General features: G+C 43.3%; 1 protein-coding gene across 1 annotated transcript in view; it reads left to right on the forward strand.

Annotated features, from left to right (window-relative positions):
• The window catches only part of COL22A1 (collagen type XXII alpha 1 chain), a 213,554-nt gene that overhangs the window by 111,675 nt on the left and 88,627 nt on the right, over positions 1–13,252 (forward strand). Inside the window, exons 16-19 of the mRNA XM_075141117.1 lie at positions 1,169–1,213; positions 7,038–7,091; positions 8,906–8,959; positions 10,891–10,926. Coding sequence (XP_074997218.1) covers positions 1,169–1,213; positions 7,038–7,091; positions 8,906–8,959; positions 10,891–10,926 — 189 coding nt within the window. The remainder of the gene's footprint in view (positions 1–1,168; positions 1,214–7,037; positions 7,092–8,905; positions 8,960–10,890; positions 10,927–13,252) is intronic.

Genomic DNA, 13,252 nt, shown 5'->3' on the forward strand with positions numbered 1-13,252 from the left:
CATTTCTATCGTAAGATTGACATTTGGCTTGGGCTGCTGGGGAGAAGCAAGGTAATAATCATCTACTCAGTTTACATGAGAGCCCCATAGATATTAGTGCATTAAAGGAGTCGTATTTTTAAACCTCCTGCCATTTGCTTTTTGGAAACAGTAGGGTTATTTCTTTGCAGCGTGGGAAGATGTGCAGGCTCAGTTTGGGTTGTTAGAGATGGACAGGGCTGTACAGAGTTTGCTCACAGTCAACCATGGCCTGAAATGTGAAAATCTTAATTATCTAAATCATCCTACGAGCCAAATAAACCCAGACATATAGCTTTCATTAGCATGGAGGTAAGCCTCCACTACAGTGTAAAGTAAATTGAAGTTTAAATACAAATGTATTATTAGGATAAGAAGCATTTTAAGCTTTGGCAGTTTTAGAGAGGTCACTACTGACTGAGCATATTTGTCTGCCTGTAGTCATTAGTTGGTTGCTCAGTTGCTACCATAAAGGTAAAATACAAGGTGCTTCCCGTGACAAGAGAAGATGAAATCTGTTCCTGCCTGTTGAGTCGATCGCCTGTATTAGCATCTCTGTCTTTCATCAAACTAAGCCCCAGCAAATGGTTCTGGGGTACCTGGGAGGAGATGAATAATGCAGTCCAGATGAACACTGGTATTGGATTCACAGCACAAAAATCTGCTTGGGCGTCCAGGACAGGGATTATCTAGCATTTGCCAGTTCTCAGAGGTACCTGCTGTCTGCCTAGCTACTGCATCCAAAACCACCAGGAATGGGCATTCTTGCTTGTTTATGCAATAGGTTTTTCCATCAGTATTGTCCTCTACCTAGGTCCTCATTGTTTATGAGCAACGTGAAAAATGCAGAGCACTGGTTGTTTTCCAGACCATCTGCAGCTGTGGTGGGTTCCCTGTCCCTCCACACTGCTCTTGGCAGGAGGGTCATGTGTCTGTGAGCAATATAATATTACAGACGTTCTTGGGCCCACGGGTCATCCCTGCTCTGTGAGTCTGCTTAGACCGTGCTTGTGGTCAACTTTGAGGACTGGCAACACAGAAAACGTCCTTGAGGTTCACTTGAATAGGTTGTGCAGACATGCACAGTGTTTTGGAGAATATGCCTCTACTTGGATTGAGCTTTATAATCTTTTTTTATTTTTATTTTTAGGGTCTACAAGGAGAAAGAGGAGAAAAGGGAACACGAGGAGACAAGGTATTCCTGCTGCATGCTACGAAAAGCCAGGCTGCTCTTTGCCTTTGCCCCTTGGGTGGGGAGGGCTGCCAGACCAGCAGCTCTGGAGGGTGACTGATGATGGAGTTTCCTCACTGCGTTGCACGTGCCGGTGCTGTCTGGGAATGACCTCCCATGGGAACGCAGGAGGGCTTTACGGATCTCTGCTGTCTACTAAGCACACATTTAGGGACTTCTTGTCCGTGTGTAGCTGGGGATGGAGGAGAGAGAGGAGGGGTGGGGTAAAGGGATGCCTCTGAGGAGATGTAGCAGGGTGTCCACACTGTGTGCACCACCTGAGAGTTGTGAATGACCACTGACTGCTGCTGACCACGTCTGCATCCAGCATTTCCCCATCTCACTGCCATTGCTCAGGTTATCCAATTTCCTACGTTTCTGTCTTCTCCCGTCACCATAAGCTCAATTTTTAATGAGTATCAGGTAATTTCTCTGTTAAAGGTTTCATTCAACTGGTGCTGCTTCCCAGTTCTCTGCTCTTTCCTGTCTGGGAATAGCTGTTTTACACAGCACAGGACTCTCTGGGATTTGACCAAGTGCTTATTATACCTGGAATAAGCATTTAAAAGGGCAGCTGGGTGGACACCAAATCTTTCATTATTTCAGTTTGCTTGTCATGTTCGGAGACACCTCAGATATGCCCACACTTCTGCTGCAGACCTGTGAGGCGGTGCTCGAGGCTCCCCAGAAATGCCTCCAAAAATGCATTTTGCTGCCCCTGCCAGGAGAAGCGGGTGCTGGCTCGCTCCTGCAGTACTGCGTCCAGCTCTGGAGTCCTCAGCACAAGAAAGACATGGACCTGTTGGAGCAGGTCCAGAGGAGGCCACGAAATGATCAGGGGGATGGAACGCCTCTCCTGTGAAGAAAGGCTGAGAGAGTTGGGGTTATTCAGCCTGGAGAAGAGAAGGCTCTAGGGAGACCTTATTGCAGCCTTTCAGTACTTAAAGGGGGCCTATAAGAAAGATGGGGACAAACTTTTTAGCAGGGCCTGTTGTGATAGGACAAGGGGGAATGGTTTTAAACTAAAAGAGGGTAGATTTAGACTAGATATAAGGAAGGAATTTTTTACAATGAGGGTGGTGAAACATGGCACAGGTTGCCCAGAGAGGTTGTAGATGCCCCATCCCTGGAAACATTCAAGGTCAGGTTGGATGAGGCTCTGAGCAACCTGATCTAGTTGAAGATGTTCCTGTTCATGGCAGGGAGGTTGGACTAGATGATCTTTAAAGGTCCCTTCCAACCCAAACTATTCTATGATTATATGACAAGCAGTGGGAGATGGGGCATCACCAGGCTGTCAGTCAGACCCAAGTCACCCCTTTTCTCACGTAGGCAAAACAGGCAGCACGGCCTTTCTTGCAGCCCTGAGCAGTGGCCTCTCTTGCTTATGTCTCAAGCTGGTCCTGAGACAGGAATATCTTAGTGCCAGTCTGGCAGCTTTGCCTGTGTTCAAGCTGTCTTTAGTGATATCTGGCTGTATGTGTTTGTGCAAAGGAAGGAGTTATTAGCGTGCTAGCACAGCCATGTTCCCATTTTTCACTCTCCATCTCCTTCTGGAGAAGAAACCCAAGAGATTTACACCAAGCTTTCGCCTGCTGGGAAAAATGATCGATAGACCCTTAGTGAGAGATATTGTGTTTTGCTTTACCATGTGTTAAGGTGTCTGTTCGCCGTGTCCATTTTGTTGTTTATGATAAAGTAGCCACGACCATGTTTTGTATTATCCTCGTTGCGGCAGCTAGAGCAAAAGGCTGGATCGTGCTTTATCTTCCTCGTGCTTTTGCCTCAGCCCTTTGCAGGACTGTCTGTGGGTTGTGTCTAGCCAGTGCCTCCGCTGCTTTTCCGGAGGCGAGGTTGTCTAATCTGCTGGAATATTTGGCTCCCGGAAGAAAATCCATCTTTCTGACATCACCGTGATGGGAGAGGAAGCTGGAGCTGTGTGTGGGCAGGCAGCTGACTAAGCTAGAGGAAGATTAAAGTGGGGAAGAAATGAATTAGGGTTTGTTTCATTAAAAGGATATGCATAATTAGAGCTCCTTTTTTTTTTCTTTTTTTTTTCTGGTGCAGCCAGATCTCTGCTACAACAATTGTACTTTGATGTTTTCCAGGCTTTAATGATGGTCTCAGAGCAGCCACTGCCATTGCTTTAACTTCTACCAGTCACTACTACTGTGAAAACAGTGGGCGTAAATTTGGCGGGCCAAATATTTTCTTGTCTGCTCTTCAGACTGCAACTTGAATACTGACACCTACGCAACCTGTGTTTCTTTGTGCCTGAGGAGAAAAGTGTTTATTATATCAGATGAGAGCACTAGCCCATGCACTGCGTATTTGTCTATTGAATCTAGTATCAAAAAAAAAGGCTAAATATCCCATAATACATCTTATTGCTATGTTCTTATATGCTGGGACCTCATAAGCATATTGAGTTTTATAGTGAGGTTCCCAAATCCAGTATTATCGGTTACACCTGCATTTTAGCAAAGCCACTGCACAAATATGAGTGATATCTCATGTCCTTTTGCATCCAGCGGGCTCGCTGGATCTGAGGACAGACTCTGCAGAGATAAGCATGACGCACTTCCCTGCCGTCATAAGCCATATATGTATGTGATACTTGGTGTCATGGTTTAACCTGTCAGGCAGCCAAACACCACGCAGCCGCTCGCTCACTCCCCTTCGCTGGTGGGACGGGGAGAGAATTGGAAGGGTAAGAGTGAGGAAAACTCGTGGGTTGAGATGAAGGCAGTTTAATAGAACAGGAAAGGAAGGCGAAGGAAAAAAAAAAAGAATATACAAAATGAGTGATGCACAATGCAATTGCTCACCACCCGCGCTGACTGATAACCAAGTAGCGATTGCTACTTCCTGGATCACGCCTGCCATTCATATACTGAGCATGACGTCACATGGTATGGAATAACCCATTGGCCAGCTGGGCTAGCTGTCCCGGCTATGCTCCCTTCCAGCCTCTTCCAGAGCATGGAAGCTGAGTGTCCTTGACTAGCAGGGTACTTAGCAACAACTAAAACCATCAGTGTGTTATCAACATTCTTCTCATACTAAATCCAAAACACAGCACTAGGAAGAAATTTAACTCTATCCCAGCCGAAACCAGGACATTTGGCATGTTAATTTAGGCACGTACAGCAGTTCAACATGACATGGGGCATTGCTTTTGCAGCATAAACATGTGTCCATCCAGTAAATCCTTCTCTGTTGTATTGGAGAAGAGCTCATGTAAGGAGGCAGTGGGGCTGGTCTGCTGCTGTCAGGTCCCTCTGTGCAGGGGGTTTGGTCTCCTCCAGTCTTTCCCAGGGCCCTGCAGACTCTTGGAAAATAATTTTTCCAACAAATCATTACACTTTCTAACTGGTAGAGGTCAGAAATCAGCACTAAAGTTTGTGTGGAATTGGGATTTCCACCGGTTGCTTATGACTCATCATCATTTTGTTCCACTGGTTAAAAGTAGAAAAACCAGCACAGGGGAAGGAAATGGAGTCTTGAAGTGAAAATTTGAGAATAAAACTTTCATTGTGTTTTTCCTTTCTTTTGGAAAGAAACCCTTTCTCTAGCCTTTTTTAAAGAATGGAAAAAAAATATATATAATGACAGATTTTTCTGAAGAAACAACTGAAAGCACAATTGTTTGGAGTGTTTTCAAACAGCTTTATTGTATACATTTGTATAAATAATACACTTGCCTTTCCCAGCCCCCATTACTATCAGTAAGAACATTGACACTTTTCTGTTTTGGCAGCTAAAACAGCATGTGTGAAGTATTCATTGCTGCAGTGTATTGATGTTAAAAATTCTCTTGAGAATAGACTGCACATTTTGTCAGCAATCCATCAGACTTTTGCTTACGGAAAGTCTCAAATTCAGGATACTCGTAGTTCAGTCAGTGCAAAGGAAACCATTAATGTGGAAGCTATTGCCCCAAAAGCAAGTAGATCTGGATGTCTAGCGCTGGTTTTCAGCTGCTTTTTGTAGGATACAGGTCTCTAATTTCATTCCTTGGATACATAATTTTGAGATAACATTTATGTTACAAGGCTGATTGACTTTCTAAAGGGAAAAAAGAAATAAATTGATTTGCAAATCCATTTCTGACTTGCTGAATCAATGTAGTTTTCAAAAAGAGCTAATTAAATCCAATGCCATAAGTGTGGGTTTGCAGATAATAACGGAGGACTAACCTGGATCCTGTGGGATAGTAATTAGAATTAAAATGTCTGAAACATTAAAAAAAAATAGAGTAAAACTAATATTTTGCTATCACTCCTTGTACTTGTAGGATTTGTTTTTACATGCACATTTATGTTAACAGTGACACTGTGTGTGTGTGTATTTGATAATTTATATTCAGCTGTGTGTGCAGGATCCAAGCAAAATCAGTGCTTCATTTTACAGAGGTTTAAGCATTTTACAGAGTAAGAGAAACTCCCTATTTCAAAGAGGTTTAAAGTAAAGAGGCTGGAATGGGCAAGGGCCACAATCTGTAAGAGAGAAGTGAAGTTCAGCAGGGGTATGTTATTGATCTGGTCATCATCTCTATCAAGGACTTGGATTATAAAATATGGAATATGTTAAGTTTGAATGTGGAAGTATGGTGGAGGTCAGGGTTCAGAATTCAAAATGATCTCAAAATCATAATCCCCCAAAGCAGAAGACGACATTGAGAAGGGGCAGCTGCAGGATGCTTCATACGTGTAGGACAACAAATTACACACTGCTACAGGTTGGGAACAACTGATTAAGGAGCTGTCCTGCAGAAGGGGTTTGGGCTAAAGTAAATATTATCCTGGGATTTAAACAGAATAATACTCTATAAAGCATGAAATAATCTTAAGGCTCAAAGTTAACCTCAGCTGTGTCCAGCTTTGGGCACCTAGCTACAGTGAAGACGTGGAAAAAATGGACAGTGCACAAATGAGAGTAACAAAAATGATCAGAGGTCTGAAAAACATGCCCATGAAGAAAAGTTGAAAGTATTGACGTTGTTTTGTTGAGAGAGTTTGAAGGGAGAGTTTTGTAAGACTTCAAATACATAAAAGGCCATCGTAAATATGAAGGGAACAGTCTGTTCTCTGTGGGCGGTTAGGGAAAGACATACTAGTCTGAAATTGTAGCAAGAAAAAGTTAGGTTTAGGTACAAGGGGAAAAAACATATCTTCAGGTATTAAAAATAAAGTAGTGCAATAGATTGCCTGTGGACTTTGTGGACTGTCCAACTCTGAAGACATACAAGAATGGATTAATTTTTCCCTCAGGTTACGGAAAGCAAAGGTGAAAAATAAAAGGTTTTTCTTAACTGGGTAAAAATGAGCTATTGCTGGATTGTGGATTCATTACTTTTGTAAGAGCTATTCCGGGCTGATGTTCGCCTGGTGCACTTTGTCCAGTGTACATGAACCCACCTCAGCAGGCAGCGGAAGCATGCCCACGTGGAAAGCTGGCACACAACTGCTTCTCGTCTCTAAATTCACATCTCAGGTATTTGGTGCTAAGTTTTCTAGATAGACAAGTGCCAACAGTTAGCGAAGTTGGAGAGAATAAAACTTTCCTACTGACTACACTTGGTTAACCTCCGTGTAACTGGACGGAGGCTCCCAGCCACTCTTCGTAGTACAGATGTGGGAACTTCAGCCATTTTCTCTGTCGGGCTGGCTTGAATTTCTTTCCTTATTCCTTACTCTTGGAGCAGATAACGCGGACATCTCTTGCAGAATGGTGACTTAAACACCGCAGATTTGAGTTACAGTGGTTCCTTCTCTTCTTTCTCCAGGGAGAACAAGGCCTAGACGGGTTCCCTGGAAAGCCAGGTGTGGAGGGGAAACAGGTACGTGCCAAATACTCAATGACTGGAGTCTTTTCTTTGGAACGAGTGGAAGTTTGACGCCAAAACTGAGACTTATCCTGGGTGGCTGCTGAGTCATGGCAGGACCCCACAGCATCGGCAGTTTTTGTACTCCTTATTCTAAGGATCTTTGTTGACATAGTTTTCTTTTTTTGTTTGTTTGGTTTTAGAATTAAACTGTAATGCAGCATACACTTAAAGGAAATGCCAGTCCTTTAAACATGATAGGTTAGATGTTTGTCTTAATTTTCATTAAAGACATAAGGAAACATGTATAAAAAATCAGTTGTTTAAGCCTGATTTTTATAAACTTTTTTTTCCCTTTCACAACATGAAAGGGGAAGAACTGGATTTAATATATTTGGTTTGTTTTCAATAAGAAAGGCTTGGAACTATTTACATTTTTAAGACAATATGAAACCAGAACATGGTCTAAAAGACCAGTACATTTCTGCTGATTAGACAGATAATAATTTGTCTAAAACTGCTATCTGTAGATCCCACAAGACTGTTTTCATTACTCAGGGTATGATACCTTATGAAAGGCATCCTTTACTCCCAAGGATCTTCTGGTTTAAATAGCAAAGGACAGAGTAAGAAGTAGAGGCTAAAAAGTGATTTGCCAAAAGCCATGCAGCTAATCATTGCCACCCTTGAGCCTGAAGCCTCCAGGCTGCTATGTCTGCATCCGATTCACTAGCCTTTGCTGTTTCCCTCTCTGGAAAGGATCATCTGGAGACACGTTTTTGTATTTGCAGAAGTGGAGGAGCTGCATGTCAAATCCTCAGGATAGCTCATCTTCAGGTGGTTGATCCTGCCGCTCACAGACAAAGCTGCTGCTGGGTCTGACCTGAACGTGCTTTACAAGCACGGCAGCCATGTGCTGCCCGAGTGCCTTGTTCTTGCTCTTTTAGCAGCCAGAGTTTCAACTTGATTTTGTTGGGAAGTATTTTTGTTTCCCTATCAGACACATCTTTTGTATTTAGATGGTGAGGTATAGTGTCATTAGCAATCTTAATCGTTGTTAAATCTACACCTTCCTCTCTGTGAGGTGATAAAATATTATTGCACTAAATTTTTCTCTGCTTGTCCATGGGGGATTTGACAGTTAATCATCGTTTTCTCTGTGCTCTGTTCCTCAGCCACCGTTTACCCTATACTGAGAAGTATTTGTCTAGTTAGTGTTTATCACTATCCTTATAAGATGGAAATGTTTTCCAGTGCTTGGTGCAGCACTGGAATCACAATGAACTATGTTCACTATGTCCATTACATTGTTTACGGGACTGGTTTATACTTGCAGCAAATGTGGATGAAGTGAGAAATTGCAGAGGGATGGGAAGGTGGATGCTGATTGTTTACTACTTCTAAGGAACAATTTCTCCAAATGACACCTTATTACAGAAGTTGGGTTTTTCTGAAGTTTTTTTCGCCTTTTTCATGTCTAGACACCTAGCAGCGGGCAAATCTTCATGCCTGAATTTTATCCTAAATTTTTTGTTTGACACTGATGTACTCCCTAAACTGCAATCCTTCTGAACCAGCTGAAATTGGATTGCTGTTATCGTGGCTCCTATGGCATCTCCATCCTTATTCTCCTTCCTTTCTATGCAGCCAAGCCAAAGCAGCCTTGCATGTTGTATTAGCTCCTACCCCAGTGCAATGGGACATAACTGTTTGTGCTGCCGATACCCAAAACTTCAGCCTTATGTTTCTCCTGTGCTTTAATGGAATTGCAATTGATGACCTGCAGTATGTAAACCAAGGATTTTTCTCTCCATTTTACCTGTTTATAGGGCCCTGCTGGCAGCCCGGGCCCTCCAGGTGCCAGTGGGACCAAAGGAGAAAAGGTGAGTTTGGGTGGGATGCACCGGAGGGGTTTGGACACATATTTGTTAATTCCTCCTTGGGTCCCCAGTGCTGGAAATATCAGGGGTGTTGGCCTAATATTTACCTCATTTGTGTATAAGTGAAACTTATATGCATTTAAATATTTCACTTTTTTGATGTTGCTTCAGTCTGAAATGGGTATAAGTGAGTGTTAAATCGTGTCTTGTTCTAGCTTCTCTACTCTTGGTTTAACCCTCATAGTGGGAGTAGAAGGAAGTAGAGAGTAGTTTGGCTCAGGAAATCTTCCTCACCCAAGAAAGGTCAGTAGAAATGTCAATATGTTTGTGTAGATGTTGGTTTTCTGGCTGAGGAGATGTAGAATTTACTCAGAAAGTGCCAATCAAACAAGCCCAACCCTCCTACCTGCAAAATAATTATTCACTGCTTTCAGCAGCAATTTTGACCTCATTATTTTACAGAGTTGTTAGAGTTTCCAGGGCAGCCTTATGTTTCCCTTTCTGCTGGAGGTGACGTTTGGTATTTCCTACCTAGTTCTTTGGCATGAGTGGAAAGGCATGCCCAATTCTGGATTTTCTTTCTCATTTTCTCCTTCAGATAAGGCAGTGAGCCTTAGCCAAGAATGCAGAGATCAGAAGCAAATCTATTTCCCATTACTTTCCCACTCAGATTCAACAGCTATAGGTGAGGTTTCAGAAGCACCTTCAAGCAGGTCACATCCACTGTGGTGATAAGCAACAAGATCTTTGTGCTCCAACGTGTGTGCAGTAGAGAGCAGTCTTGAGTTCATAACACTTCATCTCTCTCTCTGAAGTGGCTGCATTTGGTGCTTCCAGAAGATGGCTTTAGAACAGGCTGCCCAGGGAAGTGGTTGAGTCACCATCCCTGGAGGTATTTAAAAGACGTGTAGATGAGGTGCTTAGGGACATGGTTTAGTGGGCATGGTGTGTTGGGTTGATGGTTGGACTCGATGATCTTAGAGGTCTTTTCCAACCTTAATGATTCTATGATTCTATGATTCTAAGATGTTTAGCTCCTTGCTCCATTACTTTCAGTGCAGCTGATGTGTGTCTCTTCAGTCCTTCTGCCATAGTATTGACTCTTTTTAGAATAAATAACAAATAGTAATTAAACTTGCCTTAAAAGGAAATAACATGAAAGATGTGTTGGGTCATTCGGAGACCTACATAAGTAATGAATAAATAGAGTGTAAAGGAAGCTATATGATAATTTTTGCATTAGTCTGTACCTAAAGTAAAGGAGATACCTTCTGGAGGCTTAGTCTTAAAGCATAATAAATAGTGGACACTGCTGGAAAAAAATGTGCTGGGACAAACTGATAGCCTAGATGGCAATAAATCATGTAAAGAGGGTGTAGCATCTCAGTGTCCTGCAAACACTTATAGCGTGATTCTGCTCTATAAAATGACTTGGGGAAAATGGTACCATTTCAACTTTTTTTTTTCTTTTTGCAAAAAAGATTTTTTTCTCATTAACAAACAAAAGCATTTTGGCCCCTAAATATCCATCCTGCAGACTCTGTTAGGGATCTGAGCATCAGTCAGGTTTATTTGTGTGGTATGTGTACACCAATCATAAGATTTTTGAAGCTCAAATTTAATGTTATGATGCATCCAGTGCATCATTCATTTTAAGTCACTAAATGTCATTAAAATCAATGTATAACATCACAGTAACACAGAACACAACCAGTTCCTGCATGTATTCATCTGCAGGGTAGGGAAAACAGAGTTAATTGGGATTGCATGTTCATATCTATTAATTATGGGCTGGTATTGAAAATAAGAATGTGCAACAGCAGTTGGAAAACATGCTTGGAGGTTTGCTTTCATTTTGTGTTATGTTATGTATTGTGCTATGTTGTGTTCTGTGTTATGTTGTGGTTTTTCATTTCTTTTGTGTTTCCCTGCAGGGTGAACCAGGACTTCCAGGATTGCCTGGCTCTTCAGTAAGAATTTTTTTTTAGCTTTCTCAAACATTGTAGGCATTATTGCATGAGAAGAGCAGGTGGAAGCTGGGGGTGGGAGGATTTTACTAAATGAGAGATGTTCTTAAATGTTTTTTTTAAAAAAAAAAAAGAATTTTAAGGCAGTGAAGATTTTTGAAGAAGGCAAGTGATGCGTTCCAACAAGAGATGCACTGCCACAATTTTAGGAGATTTGAAATGTGAAGATTAGGACTTGAAGAGGCAATGAAAGCATTGCCTCAAGTACATCAGAGAGAGCAATAGTGTGACAGGACTATGCGGTTTCCAGGACAGTTGTTGAGTTGATGCCTAGTGGCCTTTGGAAAGTAGAGCCTGTGAAAGTTATAAAAGCAAATGAAAGTTCAGAATTGAGTTGAATTCCTGAGTGCCTTTGTCATGGGCTGGGTGTGAGAGTCGGGAGGGGAGGAAAAGGAAATTTCTGATGAGGGGGAATGATCTTTCCTCGTATTATGTCTGAAAAAGTCCTGGTGGAATAAGAGACAACTAGGAGCTGATGTGCTGAAATCAGGAAAGCAGTGATAAAAAAGCAAACTGAGAAAATAGGAGAGGGGGGGTTGATCTTTCCCGTGGATCTAAATTTACATGCCTTTGTGCATCTGTCTGCCTTCAGCAATGCTTTCAGTGACCCCAGAGGTGTCACTAGCAGGGACATAAGGATGTCCAGAGGTTAGTATTGTCTCTATGAAGAGATCATCTCCAAATGAATGGAAAAAGAAGATTTACCGCAAAGTATGCAGAGAAGAGGTCTAGGATTGAGTTTTGCAGGGGCTGGTAACAAAGAAGTTGGGGAGTATCTTTTTCACTTTCTGTGGTGGGTTGACCTTGGCTGGATGCCAGGTGCCCACCAAGCTGCTCTGTCACTCCCCCTCCTCAGCTGGACAGGGGAGAAAAATACGATGAAAGGCTCATGGGTTGAGATAAGGACAGGGAGATCACTCACCAGTTATCATCACAGGTAAAACAGACTCGACTTGGGCAAATTAATTTAATTTATTACCAATCAAATCACAGTAGAGTAATGAGAAATAAAACCAAATCTTAAAACACCCTCCCCCAGCCCCTCCCTTCTTCCTGGGCTCCACTTTACTCCTGATTTCTCTACCTCCTTCCCCTGAGCGGCGCAGGGGGGACAGGGAATGGGGGTTGTGGTCAGTTCATCACACGTTGTCTCTGTCGCTCCTTCCTCCTCACACTCTTCCCCTCCTCCAGTGTGGGATCCCTCCCATGGGAGACAGTAGTCCATGAACTTTTCCAGCGTGAGTCCTTCCCATGGGCTGCAGTTCTTCACGAACTGCTCCACCGTGGGTCCCTTCCACGGGGTGCAGTCCTTCAGGAACAGACTGCTCCAGCGTGGGTCCCCCATGGGGTCACAAGTCCTGCCAGCAAACCTGCTCCAGCCTGGGCTCCTCTCAACATGGGTTCGCAGGTCCTGCCAGGAGCCTGCTCCAGCACAGGCTTTCCACAAGGTCATCCTTTGGGCATCCACCTGCTCCGGTGTGGAGTCCTCCATGGGCTGCTCCACCGTGGACCTCCATGGGCTGCAGGGGGACAGCCTGCCTCACCATAGTCTTCACCAGGGGCTGCAGAGGAATCTCTTACTCTAGTGCCTGGAGCACCTCCTCCCCCTCCTTCTTCACTGACCTTGGTGTCTGCAGGGCTGTTTCTCTCACATATTCTCACTCCTCTCTTCTGGCTGCTGTTGCCCAGCAGTTTTTCCCCCTTCTTAAATATGTTATCACAGAGGTGCTACCACTGTCACTGATGGTCTCGGCCTTGGCCAGTGATGGGTCCGTCTTGGAGCCGGCTGGCATTGGCTGTATCGGACATGGGGGAAGCTTCTAGCAGCTTCTCACAGAAGCCATCCCTGCAGCCCCCCCCCTACCAAAACCTTGCCACACAAACCCAATACATTTTCAAAAAAAATTAGGATTAAAATTAGGAAACAGCACTGTTGGACTATTAGTGGAAAGCATTAAAGGGCCACTGAGACCAGCAACATTAACTGTAGCACTGCCAAAGAAGGACTGGGTGCTAAAGACAAGAATGTGAAGCTCTCTGCTCATCATGAGAAAGGCAGAAGGGAATTTCCTTACCCAGAATGTGGCAGAAAGCAAAGGAGGGAGAAAGAGAGAGCTCTGAAAAAAAACTGTTTGGGTAAGAGCCTTTTACTGTCCCACTTAAATGTGAAATTAGTGACGTGACAGTAGTTGCCAAGAGATTTTGAAAGATATGTATAAAACCTGAAAATGAGCCTAAAGTTCCAGGAGGTGGGTGGAAAACAGGCTGA

Source organism: Calonectris borealis, chromosome 2 (genome assembly GCF_964195595.1).
Source record: "Calonectris borealis chromosome 2, bCalBor7.hap1.2, whole genome shotgun sequence".
In the NCBI taxonomy this organism is placed as follows: Eukaryota; Metazoa; Chordata; class Aves; order Procellariiformes; family Procellariidae; genus Calonectris; species Calonectris borealis.